The sequence below is a fragment of the Crinia signifera genome, chromosome 4 (assembly GCF_055691185.1).
Source record: "Crinia signifera chromosome 4, ASM5569118v1, whole genome shotgun sequence".
Taxonomy (NCBI): Eukaryota; Metazoa; Chordata; class Amphibia; order Anura; family Myobatrachidae; genus Crinia; species Crinia signifera.
Window position 1 is genome coordinate 68487293 of NC_139220.1, and position 23144 is coordinate 68510436.

Here is a 23144-nt window from a genome sequence, read left to right on the forward strand (position 1 = left end):
TATCTGTGAGCCCAGCCCGGCACGGCACCCCGGTCACTGCGCGCAGGCACAGGGGCTACGGCTGTCCGGATCCCCACTGTTTGTCAGCTCCCTGCCCGCTGTCCATCAGCCCCCCGCCCACTGTCCGGCTGCTGCCAACACTGTGTGTATTAATGTATCCTCACCCCCCGCTGGCCTCTTTCACCCTCTCCCCCCCCCCCCTTTGCTGGGCTCCTTCTCCCCCCTCCCCCTTTGCTGGGCTCCTTCACCCCCTCCCCCCCTTTGCTGGGCTCCTTCACCCCCTCCCCCCCTTTGCTAGGCTCCTTCACCCCCTCCCCCCCTTTGCTGGGCTCCTTCACCCCCTCCCCCCTTTGCTGGGCTCTATCACCCCCTCCCCACCCCCCCTTTGCTGGGCTCCATCGCCCCCTCCTGCACTAAATCCTCTGCTGGGCTCCTTCACCCCCCTGATGCCCACCTTCACACCTCCCTTCACCCCCCATGATGCCCACCTTCACCCCCGCTTGCTGCGCTCCACCCCCTGCTGGTCTCCTTCACCCCCCCTGTCAACATAGGTAAGTATCAGTATGTGTGGGCTCTGTGTGTATTAAAGGTTTATTATTCTGGTGTCAGTGTGTGTTTATTTTACTATTTGTATTGCTGTGGAACTACAAGTTCCAGTGGGCCCTTTAATGCCCCGCATGCTGGGACTTGTGGTTCTCCAAGTCCCTGCATGCGGGGGAGGCTTGCTGGGACTCATAGTTCCACAGCAATATGCAATAGTTTCTTCAATTTTTGACACCATTTATCAGCCCGGTATCCACCGCCCAGGGGTACAGGGGACAGCCCCAGGCTTCAGCCTGGGCAGGTAAATTCTGGAGGGGGGGGGACCCCTTCCTTGATGTGGTCCCCAGGACCCCTGCACAGGCTGACCGGTCATGGGGATAATGTTTTGGCTGTGGGACCTTATATAAGAAGTGTCCCCCGGCTGTGACATTACCCTGCTGGCTGGTTGGGCCTGGTGTTGGTTCTTCAAAAACGGGGGACCCCTATTCATTTTGTCCCCCATATTTTGGGAACCAGGACGGGCTCTGTGAGCCTGGGGTTGGTTACGCCCGTGGGGGGGACCCCACGCCATTTTTATTATTTATTTTTCTATATTTTTTACACTGAAGCCTGCGCGGATCGGACTAATCCGTGCAGGCTTCTGCGAAATATGCCTGGAAAATGAAGTGTATTTTCCACACGTATTTAACCATCAATTAGATGCTGGATACCGCTAATTGCAGATAATTACCGTCTGTATTGAAAAAATACGAGTCTGTACCCAGCAGAGCGCAGTTAAAGCCTCTGGGAAGCTGGAACCCCGTGCGCGCACCAGCAAGACAGACTGCACCGGCTGGGACTAGCAAAACAGGACGGGCAGCAGTAACCCGTAGAGGGAAATCAGCTGCAGCAGCGTCCGCCCACGGCGTCCCCAGCTGCACGCTACAGAGCCCTCCATACGCAGAGCCGGAGGCGGGGACGTGGCATGGCGATCGGCGTGAGATGCCGCCCCAGAGCTCTTATGCGGCTCACCCCAGACACTTGTAGTGCGCTCTGCTGTGTCCCCCCTCCCTGCTGGGTACAGACTCCGTCTGCCCTGCATGATTTATGCTCACATGCTGGCCGCCAGCCCCCCGGCTGCTGACACAGCCCGGAGCAAAGGGGGACCATGGGGAGAGCCTGAGGTGAGGTGAGATGCATGCCCGCATCAGAGCTCCGGGACGGGGTCACGCTGTGTCAGCAGCCGGGGGGCTGGCTGCCAGCGTGTGAGCATAAATCATGCAGGGCAGACCTGTACCCAGCAGGGAGGGGGGAACACAGTAAAATAAAAACAGCTGGTGCCCAGTTAACTCCCCTGCATTTACATGAACGAAGCAGGGGAGTTTGAAGAAAAATATAAAGTTTTACACTCACCCAGCACCAGACCACTAAACTGGGTAGAGTAAAAAAAATAATTATAAAAATCAAAATATATTCATATGGGCAATAATAAACATACAAAATATATTTACAAACAAAATGAAAATAAATCGATTCATGTCAAAAACTACATAAATAAAATAATATTTAAGGTTTTGTAGAGCAGTCCCGACAGAAGAAATTGTCTAGTTCACTTTGTCTAAAGCCTGCCTGAAAACTGTAGAATCCATTTAGACAATCACACACTGAATAGGCTAAATCAGATTAACATGACGGAGTTTAGACAAAGTGAAAAAAAAAGTCTAAATGACACATTTAGACAGGCGAGGCAAACGAAAAGAGTTGACAGGTGAAATGCTTTAGACTGTCTAGAAAAAATTATAGGGAATCATACCTCCCAACAGTCCCGATTTTAGCGGGACAGTCCCGATTATCAGGGCCTGTCCCGCTGTCCCACCTGCGGGCGGCAGTGTCCCGCGGTATGGGGGGGCTGTTGGGAGTCCCCCCTGTCAGCTGCTTAGCAGCGGGGAATAAACGCTGTGCGCATGCGCACAGCGTCTATTCCCGCAGCCAGGGGGCATGGCTAGAGGCTCACAGAGCCTCTGGGTCATGCCCCCATAGCGGCAAAATGGGGTGTGGCCTCACGGGTGAGCCGCGAGTATAGGCCGCGCCCCAAATTAGGCCACGCCCCCTGAAAATTTTGGCGCGTCTGCGGCGCGCAGCAGCAGCGACAGCGTCCCGCCTGCAGACCTGGCAGAGTTGGGAGGTATGGTGAATACTACAATTCATCTAGACTTTTTTTCCAGGTGTAAAATGTGCTGTTTTAGACAGAATGGACCTAACGACCAACAGTGAGACCCAAGTGCATGATTTTGCATTTTTTCGCATTAAAGTGTAGTTGCCATGATCTTGACCATTCCTCGAACCTACCTAGATCATCAATCATTTGTTTTACCCCTCCTGGTGTGTCTACCCTGTTGCATACTTTTGTGTCATCTGCAAAAAGGCACATTTTACCCTCAATTCCATTTGCAATTTTGGTACTGGTCTCCTAGCACGGCCACAACGATTTGGATCTTGGGCATCGCAGGTAAAAATATCGCGTCAATCGCATTGCATGCGTGCAAAAAAATCGCATGCGATGCGACCGACGCGATGCCCGCGATTTTACATAGGGAACAATGTAAAATGCCTCAATTTACCCAAATAAACATAGGGAACAATGTTAAATGGCCCACAGACCCCCAAAAAACCCCCTGAAGTGTGAAATGGCCACCCAAAAAATTGATAACGCCACCCCACGATCAACGTGAACCCGAAGCGTGGCGAGCGCAGCGAGCCCGCGAGGGGCGGCGGTACGCGTCCTCCGACCTTTTCATACCCCTACTATCCACGTCGGCATGGAGTTGAGAATAGAAAGTGTGGCGAGCGCAGCGAGCCACCGAGCCCGAAGCGTGGCGAGCGCAGCGAGCACCGCGAGGGGACGCGGATACCTGTGAAGCCCGCGAGGGGACGCGGATACCTGTGAAGGTATCCGCGTCCACTCGCCACGCTTTGGGCTCGGTGGCTCGCTGCGCTTGCCACACTTTCTATTCTCAACTCCACGCCGACGTAGATAGTAGGGGTATGAAAATGTCGGAGGACGCGTACCGCCGCCCCTCGCGGGCTCGCTGCGCTCGCAACGCTTCAGGTTCACGTTGATTGTGGGGTGGCGTTATCAATTTTTGGGGGGGCCATTTCACACTTCAGGGTTTTTTGGGGGGGGTCTGTGGCCCATTTAACATTGTTCACTATGTTTAATTGGGTCAATTGAGGCATTTTACATTGTTCCCTATGTAAAATAGCGGTCATCGCGTCGGTAGCATCGATGCGACCGACGCGATTTTTACATTTTCAATGCTTTTCAATGGGAAATCGCGGGCATCGGTCGCATCGCATACCATTAAAAATGACCCGCGATGCCCGCGATTGTGGCCGTGCTAGGAAACAAGTACCGCAATTTCTTCAATAAAGAGATTAAAAAGCACTAGTCCAAGTACAGATCCCTGGGGTACGCCATTTGTAACCTTTCCCTCCTTTGACTGTACTCTGTTTACTACAACTCTCTGTTTTCTGTCCTGCAACCAAGATCTCTTATTTAAAAAAATGTACCCATAACCCTTTGGAGGAATGGATCTGTCCACTGGGGTAAAGACCCTGAGCGTGCTTCCTGGTATCTGGTGTGCATAGTGCGTTTCATATGCAGGAAGCACGTCAATATAGAGCACCCTAAGACCGGAAGTGCTCGAACGGACCACTCTGGAAGCCACCCTAATCGCAGATTCACGAGAAGCCTGAAAAGCCCCATATATGGGGATCTATGAAGCATGCATGTGTTACATACACACGCACCCTGGTAACGCGCAGAAAGCAACAAATATTAGGCAGGCATATAACGGCATATAACGGTGGATTGCATTAACGGGTCACATGCGTTCCACCAACCAGAAATCAGGGACTGGAAGTCTGGGGACGCTGTCCGGCTAGAATTAATAAATGATTAATAAAAGTGGTTTATTCTGCTTTTTATAACATTTGTTTCTATATAAGATGTATATATCTAAATAATACTGTCTGTCTCCTATTCAAAACTATAACTATATGAGTACCTCAATTAGCTAATTATGTAGGGTATATATACCCATAACCAGTGCCCAGTCAGTACACCTTGAAATAGCTACTGAAACGCATTGGAAACTGCCGCTTGGGCTCCACCACTGCTGTGACACCCTTAAATACTTCCAACACCCTCAGCAAGTGACCCGACCAGCCCATTCTGCTACATGTTTTGGACTCCACCATTTGCCTCCTGCAAATAATGGGATCCCCTATCCTACTATGGCAGCATACTATTGTGGAGGAACGCCACCTCTCTAAAGAAGCTGGATCTACACGGGCAACTTACACCATTGCCACCATTTCGGAAGGAACAAATGTGCATTTGGCTACAATTAACCCAGCTTCATCCACTGGACATTCCCACACTGAGCTCTATAGCAAGGGACACTGGAAGATCTAAAAGCCCTAGGGTGACTATACAAATATCTTTGGAAACACACAGCAATATATTAATATCCTTGCATATTTTAAATGTTTTTTTTTTATTTTTTATATTATTATATAAATAAATGTCATACATTTTTACTACATGCACACTTGAATGACATTTATTTAGCTTGTTTTGTATGCTATTGTAGGGGAGTAACGTCCCCTAATTTTTCTGGTTGCAGCCCACTACTAGGTGCCATAAGTACATTTTCGTCAGGGCAAGGTATACAGTAAGTTACTCACCATTTATGGGGCGGGATGTTCTTACATCCGCACCTCAGCTCCGCCGCACATCGCATAATAATTATCGCATATGCGATAATTATGGCAAAGGACAGCTCTTGCGTTAAGAGCTGTCCTTTGCGGTGAGTCAGCAGGTCCCGGCGGCTCCCCCCTCCCTCCCTTACCCGGCTAATGCTGGTGCTGCTGTGGCGGGGGGGGGGGCTGGCTCCTCTTCCCTGCACCCGGAAGAGGATCACAGTGCAGTGAGGAGGAGGTCACAGGTCCGGGCAGCACAGCTCTGTGCTGCCCAGACACAGGTGAGGGGGGGGTCGGTGCGGGGCGGCGGTGGGTCGCGTTAAAAGCCCATAGGCAGATTTTTCTGCTTAGAGCATCCCAAAATGCGGTAAAAACCCCAATATCCTGTTATTATGTCCATTTGTTTCAACCAGAAAAAAAAACGTAATTAAATCAGCATCCAATGCATACAAATCATGTTCCATTTTACACAAACAATACTCTGCAGTAATGAAGGCACATATGATTCTTCTATCACTCCAGAAATCTCTGAAGATTCCTGCATGCACAGTAGACAACGGTTGAATCCCTATTGACTATGACTCATTGTCAGATCAACAGATCAATACAGACTACACATCATGACATTTCTTCTATGCCAGATAGCCTTTCACATGCATTTTAATATGTTTGCAGCACATTTATTTGTCCAGTGAAAAGGTCAATAGAAAGTCAATGAAAACTTCTGCATCGGATGCACAAACTGAGAAACCACAAAAAAGCAGCAACCAGACAGCAGTGTAGCAGCTTTGCAACATATACTAATACAAAAGAGCAGTGGTAAAAATGAAAAGAATGCAAATGAAAGAGATCCAGGAAAGATCCCATGTGGGACCAAATTGTTCATGTAAAATAATTCCTTTTGATTTAAGTACAAAAGCCTGCAGCCCTTACCACTCAATTCATATCAGAGAAAATGCATCATTAAAAAAAAAAAAGAGTAAAAAATACAGAATAACACCCAGAAAAAGAAATCTGTAACCTTAATACTAAAGTGATGTTCTTACTCGTAATGTAGTTATTGTGCATGGGTCACGCAGCCTTCCTTCTTCATCTTTTAAGTTATAACCCTCCGGTCTCTTGTCTCGTTCACTGACTTTCCATAGTTTTACAGTTTTATCTGTAAATGAATAATAAATACACAATGAATGGCTTCTAGAACTGCAAACATGAGAAAATTGAGGCACTTCTTGCCGGGCCACATAAGGCAAATATGAGGAAATAATTCATGGGGTAGATGTATGAAGCAGTGATAAAGGAGGAGAAGTGATAAAGTGCCTGGTACTATTATCACCGGCCAATCGGCTCCTAATTATCCCTTTTTAAACCCAGCCTATATCTTTTTTTATATATACTTTATTAATTTTCTTTCATATAAGTATAAAACATATCACATTTTGAAATCACAGTTCCACAAAATATATTTAAACATATCTAATGTACCTTAATGCCAAGTATCAATATGTCACGTACATTTACATGTTTCCTACAGTTTTTGTCTATTATCCATAACTTATTATCTATTTCAACCATTAAAAATATTTTTTTTTTAAATGGGGGTTTTCCTAGACCTTCCGTCTCCGAATTATACCATTCTGTTAATTTTATTGCTTGTCTTAGGGATTCTTTTTTTACCGGGGTAAGAGTTTTAATGTGTGGCTGCCAAATGAAAAAAATTTTTTTTACCTTCTTTTCCTTATTTAGCGACATTTCAAGCTGAGTCTGCTGTTATACCCATCTGCCACCTCCTTTTCGGTGTGTAATATGCCCGATGCAGCAATTTATACTGCATCTCTGCGTATGTTGCAGATATTATGGTTTTATTCAATCGTACAAAGGCTTTTAAAATTATTTGCGGTGTTGTACCTGGGAGGTCATTTGACCACTTTATGAACCCCATATTCCCTCCTTCTACAGATATCTGTTTCTTAATATGTCGGTATATCGATGAGGTTTTAACCATTTCATTGCCTGTGTTCTAAGTTTTTCCCAGCTTCTACTGCTGGTATTTTATCCATGGTGCTCTGTACATAGCTCCTCAGTTGGAAGTATACAAACCTAGGTATCGATATATCGACATATTTTTCGCATAACAGTTGGTGCGATAAAATAGCTGTACAGTTTTCATTCATGACATGGTACAACAATCTCATTCCTGCCTTATCATAACTTTTAATCAGTTTATTATCTTGGAGAGTTGGCAAGTCTGTTACCGTATTATACAATAACGATTGAAACAGAGTATTGTATGATGACATTCCCTGTCTGGCGTGAGCAAGTCGCCATGCTGTACAGGTCGCTACTATCAGCAGGTTATTTGCGATTACTGCTGGGTATTTTGACGGTTTCATATGTAACAGACTTGTCAACGGTATGTCTAGGCAGAATGCCTGTTCTATGGCTAAGTTCACATAGTTTTCGGTTGCGTGTATCCAGTCTGTTGCATATCTAAGATTTGCTGCCAAAGAGTAGCTCTTTATACATGGTAAGTTTATACCACCCAATGAGATTTGTTGGGTAAGCTTATACATTGAAATTCGGGGCTTTTTACCTTCCCATATAAATCCACTAATCGCCTTGTTTAATATCTGTATATCTGAGTCTTTAGTCAGCAAGGGCAATGTCTGAATTACATAAAGTAGGCGGGGGAAAGAGATCATCTTTACCAATTGGCACCTTCCAATATAAGACAGAGGCAACGCCTGCCATGATCGAAAATCTGCTAATATTTTTTTAATTACAGGTGCGTAATTTGCCTGATACAATTCCGCTGGATTCACCGTTATGAACAACCAAAGATATGTAATATGGTGATCTGCCCACAAAAATGGAAAGTCATATGTCCACCCCATTTTTGCCTCTCTGTGCAATGCCAGCGCCTTCGTTTTTAGCTTATTGACCATAAATCCCGATATGCCTTCGAATTCCCTCAGCAGCGTTAGAAGACTGGGAAAAGCTTTTTGTGGGTTCATAAAGTATAACAGGAGGTCATCTGCGTATGCCGATACTTTCAGTTCTGTGGCTCCGAATTGTATCCCCTTCCAATCTGCTTGGAGGTGGAACATTCTGATAAGTGGGTCTATGGCCAGATTAAATTATAGGGGCGATAACGGGCATCCCTGTCGGGTCCCCCGGGCCAACTTAAATCTGGGCGTATTCAGTCCGTTAATTGTCAGGTATGCTGTTGGTGAGTTATATAAGTTCCTAGAAAGAGTGATAAATCCCACCCCTAGCCTCTGCATATGAAATACCCTTAGTAGGTGTGCCCATGAAACTCGATCAAATGCCTTATCGGCGTCGCAACTCACCAGCAAGGACGTACCCTTAGCTAGTGAGTGCGATTGTACCAGAGCCGCTATCACTTGCCTAATATTGTGGATTGAGGATCTGCCTCTTAAAAAGCCCATCTGTGAGGGGTGGATCAGTTTCGGTAAGGCCAGCTGTAATCTATTAGCTATTATAGTCGTCAAAACTTTAAGGTCTTGATTTAACAACGAAATCGGTCTATATGATGTCACATGATTAGGTTCTTTGCCTGGTTTCATTATTACAATTATTCTTGCCTCATTAAACCCCACTGGGGGTGTATTACCCTTTATGATGGAGTTGAATAGGGCAAGCATGTATAACAACAATTCTGGCTGGATTAATTTGTAATATTTTGAACTTAGACCGTCTGGGCCTGGGGATTTTCCTTTTGGTAGATTTTTTATAACTTGTTTGAGTTCTAATTCAGTTATGGGATCTATTAATGCATCACTTTCTAGCTGTGTTAATGTGGGAAGTTTAGCTCTTTTCAAAAAGTCCATCCCTAGCTTTGGTTGGTCTAGGGGTGATGAATATAGATTCTTATAATAGTTTAAAAAGGCCTCTGCTATTTCCTCCGTCTTTTTATTCTGAGTCCCTTCCTCTGAGGTTATATTTAGAATGCGTGTTACTGGTCAGCGTCCTCTGGCCACAGATGCTAATAATTTCCCGGCCTTATTACCCCATCTAAAGTACCTATGTTTTTGGAAGTCCAAATAATATTGGGCTTTTTCAGTACAGATGGAGTCATATAATGCTTTTGTTTCCAGAAATATCTGTCGGGTCTCCCGAGTATTGTCACCCAGCATTGCCGCGTATGACGTTGACACCGCTGTGCTAAGTTCTGTATATCGTTTCTGTATTGTTTTTCGTTTTGCTGAAACATATGATATTATGTATCCACGCATGACGGGCTTTGATGCGGCCCAGAATAGATTTAGATTATCTAGGTGCTGAGCATTGTCCTCCGCATAATTTTGGAAGTGTTGCTTTAATGCTGCACCAAACTCGGGGGACTCCGTCAGATATGTAGGGAATCTCCAGTTGCGAGACTTGGCAGTTGGAGATAGCAGTGATAGCTTAAACCAGGTTGGTGCATGATCTGAAATTACTATTGGTTCTATTTTAGATTGAATCACTCTTGCCAATAATGCATTCTGTACAAGCCAATAATCAATTCGTGTTGATGTATGATGGGGGTGGGAGTAAAAGGTATATTCCCTACCCAGCTTATATCTTAACAGTCAGGAGCTGATTGGCCGGTGATAAAGTACCAGGCACTTTATCACTTCTCATCCATTATCACTGCTTCATACAACTACCACAGAGTCTGTTAGCAAGGGTGGTGTAGTGGTTAGTGTTACTGCCTCACAGTGCTGAGGTCTGAGCAGCCCTAACTGTGTAGTATTGCCAAGAATGCTCTACAGTGCAGTTGACGGAGAGTAAATTAATCTTGCTGATACAGATATTTAAGGTCACATAAACAGTGAAAATTAGGTTTAGCTGAAAAAATATTAGTACTTGGCAGAATAATTGGGTACCAAACCTCAGCTGCTGCTGGACCCCTTGGAAAGGCCATCTGTCAGTCATTGACTGCAGGTTGTGATCTCATGTAATATAACGCTTTGCTGCAACATGACTGAACAATAAACCCTTTGGGCTGACAAACTGCTTTGCCTTCCAACTACAGAAGTGCACGTCTTTCTGTGGCCTGTGATCAGCTACACCTGCAGTGGCCAAGCTGCCAGTTCCTCCTATGCCAGGAGGAACTGGCAGCTTGGCCAATGTTACGGTATAAATGGTATAAATAGGGTTACGGTATAAATGGTAGACAATGTCTAGGTCGACAGTCACTAGGTTGACCACTAATGGTCGACAGTGACTAGGTCGACACTTTGAAATGGTTGACATTAGTTTTTTTGCAAATTAATTTTTATTGAAAATTTTAAAAAGATGTTTAGTAAAGCATATTGAAACCCAAAGCGTGCAAGCATCAAAGCAAGTCAAAATAATGTTCACAAAGTTGGGTACATGCAGAAATACACAGTAAAGCAAATTAAAATCAAGTACAATCATTCACATTACTTCAATAGTGAAGACATCACCACATTAAAAGAAAATCTTGTTACCCTGAATCAGCATGCTAAACCCAGCAATGTTTGCAATAATATCAAAAACATAACCCAAAAAAAAGGATATAGAGAAAATATCGAAAAAGAGGGATAGAAAAGAGGAAGAACAAGATCCAAAACTATTTTTTTCACTTTTTTAAGTGTTTATGCTAACCTATGTCGATATAGACACCGTATAAGTGTACCACATCCCTTTGCATGGCTCACCATGCTGAGCTTGGCATACTATTATCTTCCCACTTGTATAGAAAGTATGAAAAACCACTAACTAACTAATGTCAACCTTTTTCAAGTCGACCGTTTGTCACTGTCCACCATTGGTGGTCGATATAGACATTGTCTACCCAGTGACCGCATGCCCATGGCCAGTGAATGTTCACTGATCTGGTATTTCATATGGTTATGGAATAAGTGAACTGTACAGCAGCTTCAGCATCATGTTTTTCTGGTTGCAGAGAATAAAGGTGGCAAGAGCTGAGTGCAGCTAGATGCAGGACAAAAAATTGCTCTGGTTTGGGAACAGGGTGCACTGGGAGTACAGATTGGGTCATGGGCCATCATTTTCCTTTGACTAAACTGATATTTGATAGACTCCATCTGACTAGCAGCCATTCTGGGCCTATTGGAGGATTTACATTTTTGTTTAGAAGCCCTGAGCAGCAATTCAATTGTTACCCCTTCTGGGCAGGAATTTACTTCTGCTTGCCCCCTCCTGAGGAGTGAGAGCAGAAATGTGCAAAAAGTCTGGCTTTTCACAATTTTTTCTTGTTGCGTCCAATAGATGGGTTTAACTGCTAAACATTGTGGATTGCTGCATGAACTGCACAAAAATTGTTGTGTGCCCATTTAGCTACAGCCTTCAGGCACCTGTATATTACCCTACCGAAAGAAAAAAACACGAGTGCAGGCGCTGAAATTCTTGAATGGCCCCCTATGTGCACTGATTTCTGTCGCATTTATGACTATGTTTTACAATCTGTTGAGAAACCAAATATGCATAATTGTAATAGCATGTATGCCTGCTGAATACAAGGGTGCATTATAAATTATTACAGTGGTCCTAAGCGCCTAATTGTATGAGGCAGCATACAGACGCTTTACTCTTGGATACAAGCACTTTATAATTAACATGTTGCATCTTGGGTAAAAGATACTTCGGTAAATAACTATCATGATCCAGATGAGTTCTAACCAAAATTGTTATGGTCTAAGTTATGATTATAATTATATTACACTTCTTTAGGTGCTCTACATTCATTAACACAGAATAACAGCTATATATGCTTTATAAATGTGTCTCACTAGGACCAGGGGCATATAAATGAGGGAATTCATGAGCAGAATCTGTCTGCTTCACCTTCTCTCTAGCTGAAAGCGCTGTAGACTGAGCACTAGGATCACTAGCAGACAGTAGTACTTGTCACAGACTGTGCACATGCATAAGTCTCCAGGAATGGTGTGGCTGCCATTTTCCTGAAAATTTCCGTATTGCGCATACACAATATGCCAGGAAAATGGCCACTTCATCTGTCATTTCTGTAGCACTGCTCCCGTCGATGCTGGACCATGGCAGGGTAAGTGTTAAAGAAATTAATGCACTGTGGGCCCCTTTTGAACCCAGGGGCCATTGTGCACTGCATATCCTGAACCCATTACAGATATGCCACTGTCTAAAACACAAAGCCCACATTAGTCACAATGAGTGCACGTGTAATAATAACGTGTGAAGATCCCACATCGTCATTTGTCACAAATGCAATCACATGGTACTTTTAAAAAGAATCATTTTAATTTCCTGCTGGCGCTGAAAATATCACTCAGATTGTAGAGATAATATCCTTGTTAATCAAAAAACTATTTTAAAACTCAATTAACAGAGCATTACACTTTGTAATTAATCTTTATTCTCTCCCAATGTGTTTTTCCCCACTGAACATATTTAAGGAGGCTACCTTCTAACTTACATCTGACAAATGCTAACCTTTCATTGCTAAATAATTACACATGAGCATATGTTTTGGAGATATGTTTAATCCCTTCACTGAGGAAGAACGCTGACTGCAGGCGCAGGATGCAGAAAGTATCCTCATTAATGGGGTCTGATCATGTACAGTGCTAATCAGGATCATCACACACATTCATGTGCTAAACCGATGGATATAGCAGTTGCTAAGGTTACAGGAGAATTCTGTCACATTAAAGGATGACTTAACCATCAAAATATTATTGATTAAATGGAGTCACTCTCTACAAATTACTCTAGCACAATAATAAGAAATAACACACTTAAAAGTAGCTAGAGGCTGGGAAAATAAATTTTAACCCTGACAATTATAATATTCTCAAACACGCTGTGTCCTCTTCTCGCTCCAATCACCGCCATGTCCTGCCCGAACCTCGCCGCCTCCCTCTATAATGACACCCTATCTTCGGCATTGGACTCTGTCTGCCCTCCATCCTCTATCCCCCTTCGATGCTCCAACCCCCAACCGTGGCACTCGCCTATCACCCGATTCCTTAAAAAGTGCTCTCGCACTGCTGAGCGCTTCTGGAAGAAATCACGCTCCCTCGCGGATTATCTCCATTTCAAATTCATTCTTTCCTCCTTCAGCTCTGCCCTTGCTCTGGCCAAGGAATCCTACTTTAAGTCCCTCATCCTTTCCCAATCATCCAATCCCCGCAGGCTCTTCGCCACCTTCAACTCCTTGCTCTCCCCCCCTCCTCCAGCTCTTCCGTCCTCCATCGTAGCCGCTGATTTTGCTACCTACTTTTCAACCAAACACCTACGCGTTTCGCTGACCCCTGTCAGCTTTATCCACACCTTGATAAAGCTGACAGGGATCAGCGAAACGCGTAGGTGCTTTGTGGATTGCCACTGCCTAACCTTGCCCATTGGACTTACCTGCTTAATTCTCTGGACCAGAGCCCCAAACCCTGGGAGAACTTATTTCTATGCTTGGATACAAAAACACCGCAAACATCGTTGAGGTTGTTCCATCGTGTGGGTACCCTTTGCCCTAATTCAACAAGGACATATACCTCCAGCGGCCCTCAAAATCTATCTGGTTCCCCCAAGGACTTCTCGAAAAGGACTCATGCCCAGTCCAGTGCAGGTCTTATAACAAGTGCTAAGGCATTATTCCACATCCTTTGTTTTTATGTCTAATTGTTGGTTTTACTATCAATTTTATTCTATATCCGGATAAATGTATATTTTGGGCCATTAAAACTGTTATTTTTATATATCGATTCACTTGTAGTTAACTAACTAATTTATTCAGCGCTGCTTCCATCTTTCTCCCTTTTTCTTTGTTAAGGAGCTGACTACTCCTTTTTTAGCAGCAGCTAATTGATTGAGAGGGCGGCTGGTGCTAAGCGCTCCTAATCAACCTCGGTTGATATTTTCTCCTGTCCTGCCCACTACAGCTACTCTTCCACATCTCCACTTTATGAGCATCTCCTTTTTCTCAATATCTGTAACAATACTTCTCCCTCCCATTCCCATATCATACACTTATATGCTATTTGCCTATTTCCGTCCCCTGGTTGTCTTCAGCCACGTCCCCCCTCATGGACCCTGCCACGTCGGCATTGACCCTCCAAACCCTGAGTCTCTCCCACTCTATGGGAGATCTCAACACTCCCCCTATGCCCTCTCCCTCCCGCCCCAGCCTAACCCCCTTCCTCCTCTCTTACTTACGGCTGGGCTGGGAATGCTGGCATCTGTCTTTCTGAACTTACTGCTTCCCTGCAATTTCGATCCTCCATGACTCTATAAATTCTATCCTTTAGTGTCAACGGCCTCAACTCACCTACAAAAAGAGCTATGGCCATACAGTTTATGAACAGGCGCAACCCCGATATTATAATGCTACAGGAAACCCACCTCAAACCGCCACACCCATCAATCTCTTCCAGAAAATTTCCACACGTCTTTTATTCCTCGATGTCTGCCAAACGTAGAGGCACTGCTATTATTATACACCGCGCTCTCCCAATCAGCATCGAGAATACCATCTCAGATGATAAGGGCAGATTCATTATACTCTCTGGAAAATTCAACCGATCACCTATTATTCTTGCCTCTGTATATGCCCCCAACATGCAGCAGAGCTCCCTCTACTCCATCATTTTCTCTCAATTAGCGCAATTTTCTCCCTGCCTTACTATTATTGGGGGACATTTCAATGCTACCATACAACCTTCTCTCGATAGATCCCATTCCAATTCAACATTGCCTAACCATGCCAGACTATCTAAACGCCTACTCACACATTTAGCAAGACACAACCTGTATGACACCTGGAGAGTTCTATACCCCTCTGCGCCAGGTGTCACCCACTTTTCCCCCCCACACAACCTCTATACCCAAATTGATTACATTTTTGCAGACAGCACCTCATCTCAAAATCTGATTGATGCTCAAACGATCCCAGTTTCCTGGTCGGATTACCTGGCCTTGGAACTCAACATCCGATCCTCCCAACAACCCTCCCCCCCCTAAAACAATGGCGTATTAATGACTCTATACTCCTATAACCTGATATCCTCTTAGACCTAAACTCGTCCATCTCGGAATTTATTCTCTGAACAACACCCCGGACATCCCTCCTTCTATTCTCTGGGAAGCTCACAGGGCCACAATTAGGGGCAAATTAATTGGCTTGACAATTGCACACAATAAAGCCACCCGCAAATGCATTCAGGAATTGGAAGCTACTCTCTCATCACTCACCCAAGAGCACCAACATCACCCGAATTAACGCACATATTTGAAAATCCTATCAATTAAAGACCAACTCAACCAACTCCTCTCATCCAAAGCCGCCCAAGCATTACTCTGGGCGAAACAGAAATTCTATGAAAAATCCAATAAAGCTGATTCCCTATTAGCTAGCCAACACAGAGCCAAACGGACCAAAAATAGAATTTTGTCCCTAAAATGTATAGACGGATCTACCACATATAACTCCAACACCATGGCTACCCAATTCCGCTCTTTCTATGAAAACCTCTATAACCTTGCATCCTCTGACCCCACCACAATCCCCAGCCCGGAGACCTTAGACAACTACTTAGCTTCATGTCAACTTCCTAAATTGACTCCATAATCCTCAATGCCATTAAAACTTTGCGACGCTCAGCTGCTCCTGGTCCCGATGGATTCACCAATCTTTATTATAAAAAACTGGCCCAACCCCTCGTCCCAATGCTCACTCTTCTCTTTAACTCTCTTCTACAAGGCCATCCGGTAGACGCAGCCACCACCAGGGCTAACATAATCGTTATCCCCAAACCCGACAGAGACCCTAGAGATATGGGCAATTATCGCCCCATATCCCTACTCCACTCTGATCTGAAGCTATATGCCAAAGTCCTAGCTAATTGCCTAGCTCCCCTTCTCTCTACATTAATTCACCCAGATCAAGTAGGATTCATTCCCAACCGCCAAGCCTCAGATAACACCACGCCTTATTGATCTTATCCACGTTGTCAATCGGTAGCAGCCCTGGTGGTGGTTCTTGATGCCGAAAAGGCTTTCGACAGAGTGGCATGACCATTCATTCGTGGCACCCTGGCACACATTTAAATTTTAGACGGCATATTAGCCCTTTGCAACAACCCCTCGGCCTCCCCGCTGGTGAACGGACTTAAATCGGCCCAGTTTGAAATAAAAAACGGCACACGTCAAGGTTGCCCCCTCTCTTATTTGCCCTAATTATGGAACCCCTTGCCACCCGTAATCGTAACAACCCAAATATTAATGGCATCAGTATAGGCCCTTCGGAGCAAAAAATTGCTCTATATGCCGATGACGTCATACTAACCCTTACCAACCCTCTGCCCTCGCTGTCATCTCTTTTCTCTGAAAACCAACTGTACAGTACATTTTCCAATTATAAAATAAATACATCCAAATCAGAGGCCTTATATATCAATATCGCTCCATCCGACCTTTCCACCCTTCAATCAAAATTCCCACTCCGTTGGCAATCAAATAAAATCAAATATCCCCGAATTTAACTAACTATAAATCATACACAGACCTCTACTCAGCTAACTTCCCAAGAATCTTTGCTTCTATTAGGTCTGACCTATCCACCTGGAGTCCACAATTCATTTCCTGGACGGGTCGGATGGCAGCAATCAAAATGATGATCTTACCCCGTCTGCTATACCTCTGGCAAACCCTCCCCATTCACATCCCAGTCAAGGTTTTGAAACACCTCCAAAGGGACATAAGCACCTTCATCTGGGCTGGGAAAAAAACCCAGAGTTAAACTACGCCTTTTGCAAAAATCCCACACTACAGGAGGTCTCGGTCTACCAGACCTCCTTAAATATTACCAAACTGTTCACATTGCCCCCTCAATCCTGTGGCATGCCCCCCCCCCCCCCTCTCAAAGAATTTGGACCTTCATCAAAGCCTCCTTCATCGCACACTACTCTCTATATTCCCTTTTGTGGATCCCTCCCTCGTCCCGTCCCACCCTTTCTTCCCTTCTCCCTACTACCCGCCACTCCCTTAATATCTGGGACCTTACCACCAAACTCTACAAACTGCGCTCACACCACCCATCATTAACCAAACTTTGGAACAAGCCAGCTTTCCCACCTGGGACTATTAAGGAAATGTTCAAATCGTGGACAAATCATAACATACTTTTCCCCTCTGACATCGCCCCTACGCTTCTTTTTCCTGACTTTGAATCCCTCCGATCCAAATATTCTTTTTCAAACTCCATTTTCTATCAATATCTACAACTGCGCCACTTCTGTAAATCTCTTCCCCAAGTTTCTCCTTCCCTAAAAAGATCCCCCCTTGAATCCCTCTGCAGACAATCCCAAAACACGAAAAAACTAATTTCAACTATCTATCAGATCCTCGATACCTTTAACCAACCGCAAAAAGAAAAACACGAAACTGCTTGGGAATCTGACTTAACAGAGGAGCCCAATCTAAATACGTGGTCCAATATCAGATTAGCTATTGCAAAAAGCTCTATTTCAACGCAAACTAAAGAAAACACATATAAAATCTAGGTACTTATGTAGTATCTGGGCGCCCGATTTTTTGATTGTATGCCTTAAGTTAAGGCATACAATCAGATGTGATGCGATATCGCATCGCATACGACCATATCGCATGCGATGCGATGCCCTGATTTTTCCATAGGATTCAATGTTAAAATGGACTGAGTCCATTTTAACATGGAATTCAATGGGAAAAAGGGTCCTTTTCATACCCCTACTATCCAAGTGTGCATGGAGTTGGATATAAACCTGTGGCGAGCGTAGCGAGCCACCGAGCCTGAAGCGTGGCGAGCCCCGCGAGGGGACGGTATTCTGTGTCCCCTCGCCGGGCTCGGTGGCTCGCTACGCTCGCCACAGGTTTATATCCAACTCCATGCCCACTTGGATAGTAGGGGTATGAAAAGGACCCCTTTTCCCATTGAATTCCATGTTAAAATGAACTCAGTCCATTTTAACATTGAATCATATGGAAAAATCGGGTCCATCGCATCGCATCGCATCGCATCCGATTTGGTTGCATGCGTTGAGATGCAATGTTCCCGATCCGACCCGATTTCTAAATCGGGCGCCCAGATACTACATAAGTACCAAAATCTATTACCGCTGATATATGGTACCAACTAAGCTTCACTCTATATACCCATCCTCCTCTTCCCAATGTTGGAGATCATGCAGGCAAGAAGGCACTTACCTTCATATTTGGTGGAGCTGCCCATTCATCCAGCCCCTTTGGCTAGAGGCCCATGAATTAATAATCGGTTTAGAACATACAAATGCCCCCCCCCCCTCCCCTTCTTTCTCCCTCTTAATGAGACCAATCCCGCACACTCAACCTGCCCCAAAAAAGCTGATCAATCATATCCTCAATGCAACCAAGTGCTTGATCGCCAAAAAACTGGAAGAGCCCTAGACTTCCTTCCAAACTTACCCTAATTAATGCTATCTGGTCCACCTACAAAGTTGAAAAGATCACTGTTCCTAAATGATTCCACACCTACATTCATTAAAACCTGGTCCCCCTGGACCACCCACTTCCAAACTGAGGCCCCCCTGACACTTATCTAAATTTCTGTTTTCTTTCCTTAATTCATTTTTAGGACTGCCAGCATTGCCAGCCCCGCCCCCTTCCCTTCCCCTCAAAAGTCTTTTCCATAATAAAGGGATTTTTATAAGAACTTACCGTTCGAATCCCTTTCTCTGATATGGTCCTGGTGACACAGCTCAACACTGGGATGTAGGAGGGTCCGTAGGAGCCAGGCACCTATCCTAAAGCTTTAGAGGGTAGGCTCCTCCCCTACTGCATCCCGGACTCTTCAGTTCAATCTTTCAAAGCCACTGGAATACATTAACTCAGTACAAACGCCTGCACATATTATATGCACATTTTTCAAATAACTTTTAACCATATAACATGAAACATCATGAACCTGGCATACTTACTGAGCGTAAGGGAGGGATCGTTGTGTCACCAGGACCATATCAGAGAAAGGGATTCGAACGGTAAGTTCTTACAAAAATCCCTTTTTCTCTTTCAATGGTCCTGGTGACACAGCTCAACACTGGGACGTTCCAGAGCCGGTCCTTTGGGTGGGTACGCTCAGGTCTGCAGCTCTCATTACTGCTCGCCCGAATAATGCGTCCTCCGACGCAAACTCATGGAACCTATAGAATTTGGCAAAGGTATGAAGAGATGACCAAGTGGCAGCCCTGCAAACCTGCTCAGCTGTTGCCCCATGTCGAAACGCCCAAGAGGTGGCAACCGACCTGGTGGTATGCGCATTAATCCTAGCCGGTACAGGCCTACCAACTTTAGTATATGCAAACGCTATAACAGAGCGCAACCACCTAGCAATGGTCTGCTTAGAAGTAGGCTAACCAATTTTGTGTATGTCATACAAAACTAGCAAAGTATCAGTCTTTCTGACACTCTTAACTCTGTCCACATAAATGCGCAAGGCGCGCACAACATCCAAATTTCTCAATTTGTCCCTTTTCCTAGAACCCTCTGGGGGTTGGAACACAGGCAGAACTATCTCCTGATTTAGATGGAAAGCAGAGACTACTTTCGGTAAAAATTGGGGTACCGTCCGAGGGACAGCCCTATCATCGTGAAATATAAGGAAGGGAGACTTGCATGATAATGCTCCCAACTCCGATACTCTCTTTCCTGACGCTACTGCCAACAAAAATACCAGCTTCCACGTAAGTAATTTAAGGTCAGCCGACCTTAATGGTTCAAAAGGCGCCTTTTGAAGGCACTCCAACACCAGCGATAAATCCCATGGTGCTACTGGTTGTTTGTAGAGAGGTTTCAACCGAGACACCCCCTGCAAGAAGGTCTGTACTTCCGGTAATAATGCAATCCTTCTTTGGAAGTAAATAGACAAGGCCGAGATCTGTACTTTTAATCATTGAATGCTTAACCTGGAGGAAAAGCCATCCTGCAAAAATTCCAACATTTTTGCCAATCTAAAGCGCGATGTGTGTGACTTCTGTCTTTCACACCATCGAATATAGGTCTTCCAGACCCTATAATAATTCGCTGAAGACACTGACTTTCTGGCTTTTATCATTGTGTTAACCACCGACTCTGAGAATCCTTTCTTCCTCAAAATGGCGGTTTCAACAGCCAGGCCATCAAAATTAATCGAGCTGAATCCAAATGGTTGAACGGTCCTTGTTTTAGCAGGTCTGGTCTCAGAGGTAGACGCCACGAGTCCACAGACAATCTCTGAAGCCTCGAGTACCAGGATCTCCTTGGCCAATCTGGGGCCACTAAGATCACTGGGCTTGCCTGGGCCTGTATCTTTTTCAACACCCTTGCCAGCATTGGAAATGGTGGAAAGACATAAAGGAGATTCCACTCCCAGGGGATAGTCATGGCATCCACTGCTTCTGCCAGTGGGTTCCTCATTCTGGCATAAAACCTGGGTACCTGATGATTGAACCTGGATGCCATCAGGTCCACATCCGGGGTTCCCCACCTCCGTGTTCAGGCTCCATTCTCCTTCCATCAGCTCCTCCCTGCTCAGGAAGTCGGCCTCTATATTCTCCACTCCTGGTATGAATATAGCTGATAATGCTGGAACATTCTGTTCCGCCCACAAGAGGATTCTGGACACCTCCCACATAGCCAGTTTGCTGCGTGTGCTTCCCTGGTGATTCAGATACGCCACAGCCGTGGCGTTGTCGGTCTGAATCCTTAAAGGGAGCCTCTGTAACCTGTATCCCGCCAGATAAATTACTTTCCACACAGCCTCCTCTGGAGTCCACAAGTCCTGCAGACGCAAGTCCAAGACTACTGCCCCCCAGCCCCTGAGACTGGCGTTGGTAGTGACTACCAGCCAGCTCCAGGACTGCATGGACCGACCCCACTGAAGGGAATCCACCTCTGTCCACCATTTCAGGGAGGATCGAGTTTCCGAAGACAGCACTATCTGTTCTGACTTCATGGTCTGAGTGTTTCCTGACCAAGTCGTCAAAATGTTCCACTGAACACCCGTGAGTGGAACCAGGAAAACTGCAACGTCTCAAAAGACGCCACCATCTTCCCCAGCAACTTGAGGCACCCCCATACTGATGTGCTCCGAGAGCCGAGAATCTCCTGGACCAAGGCAGCCAGATCCCTGGCCTTTGCCACTGGTAAAAATACCCGATGTAAGTGGGTATCCAGAACCACTCCCAGGAATTGGAGTCTCTGTGACGGCACCAACTGAGACTTTTGCAAGTTTAAAAGCCAGCCGTGAGCCTGCAAAAAACTGATGGCTTCTGTCAAATGACTCTGCAACATGTCTGCTGACTCCGCTTTGAACAGCAGGTCGTCCAAATATGGTATCACCGTGATACCCCTCAGCCGAAGCACAGCCGCCATTACAGACATTATTTTGGTGAATACCCTTGGTGCTGTGGCCAGTCCAAAGGGCAACGCCTGGAATTGCAAGTGCAGGTCTCCTTTCGCAAACCTAAACAAGGCCTGATGTTCTGGGTGTATAGGGACATGAAGGTACACGTCCTGGACATCCATGGATGCCAACATTTTCCCTGGTCCAGGCTTAGTAGCACTGACCATAGAGACTCCATTTTGAAATGGTCTACCCACAAATATACATTCAGAGACTTTAAATTCAGAATTGGTCTGAAAGACCCGTCTGGTTTGGGCACCAGAAACAGAGTGGAATAAAAGCCTCTTTTCCACTCCGCTCTGGGAACCGGGATAACCACCCCCTTCTCTAACAGAGAGTGAGCCGCTCCCAAGAGGGCTGTACGGAGCCGAGCCTCCTTTGGTAGTGGTGTGGAAATAAATCTTCTCGGAGGAAGACCTTTGAAGGGAATTCTGTAACCCTGGGCTATAATGTCTAATACCCAGGAATCCTGGTCTAGCAATGCCCATGCGTCCCTGAACTGTGACAGACGCCCCCCTACCCTGACCACAGCCGGGCAAATCCCCTGGCAGTCATGCGGAGGGTTTGTCCTCTCCTTTGGTGTTAGGTTTCTTATGAAAGGAACCAAATTTTGACTTAGGGGCTTTACCCCTGGAGGACTGAAACTTTCCCCTAAATGACTGTCCTCGAAAGGACGCACCTCCTCAAGGGGAGGACCGAAAGGACGGCCTAAAAGCAGAAAATCTTGATGTCTGCTTGGCTGCGGGGGCAGGCAGGAAGGTACTCTTGCCAACTGTGGCCTGCTTAATAATCTCTTCCAGCTCAGAGCCAAATAACAGCTTTCCTTTAAAAGCTAATGCTTCTAAGGCCTTCTTAGACTCATTATCTGCCTTCCAAGCCTTAAGCCAGAGCACTCTCCTGGCATTGATAGACACTGTGGAAACTCTAGTAGCCATCTTGAGAGCTTCCTCCTCAGCTTCTAGCACATACTCTGCGGCTGCTTTAAGCTTCTCCGCCAGCAGCAACACACAAGGGTCAGCATGTAAAATCGTGCACAAATCATTTGCCCACTCAATCATGGCCTTAGAGACCCAGGCTGAAGCAATCAGGGGACGTAGGGTGTATCCCACCCCTTCAAATATAGCTTTGAGGTTACCCTCCAGCTTTTTGTCCACAGGATCCTTAAAAGCTGCCCCCCCTTGCACTGGTAATACAGTAGCTTTTGACAGACGTGCCACAGAAGCATCAACCACTGGAACTTTTTCCCAAAGCTCCGCATGAGAATCAGGCATGGGGTACAGACTTAAGAATCTCTTAGGCATCTGCAGCCTTTTATCAGGCGCTTTCCAAGCCCCTTCCAACAAATCCTGTAAACCTTCATCTGAAGGGAAGGTAACAGCTTCCTTACGCTGCCGTTAAAATACACCTTTAGCAGGAGTCTTATCCTCCACAGACAATTTTAAAG

At 45.5% G+C, this 23144-nt stretch overlaps 1 protein-coding gene across 1 annotated transcript in view; it reads right to left on the minus strand.

Moving 5' to 3' along the window:
* Window positions 1–23144, minus strand: part of LOC146074087 (serine/threonine-protein phosphatase 2A 55 kDa regulatory subunit B beta isoform) — a 394778-nt gene that overhangs the window by 177662 nt on the left and 193972 nt on the right. Inside the window, exon 4 of the mRNA XM_083181821.1 lies at window positions 6333–6445. Coding sequence (XP_083037947.1) covers window positions 6333–6445 — 113 coding nt within the window. The remainder of the gene's footprint in view (window positions 1–6332; window positions 6446–23144) is intronic.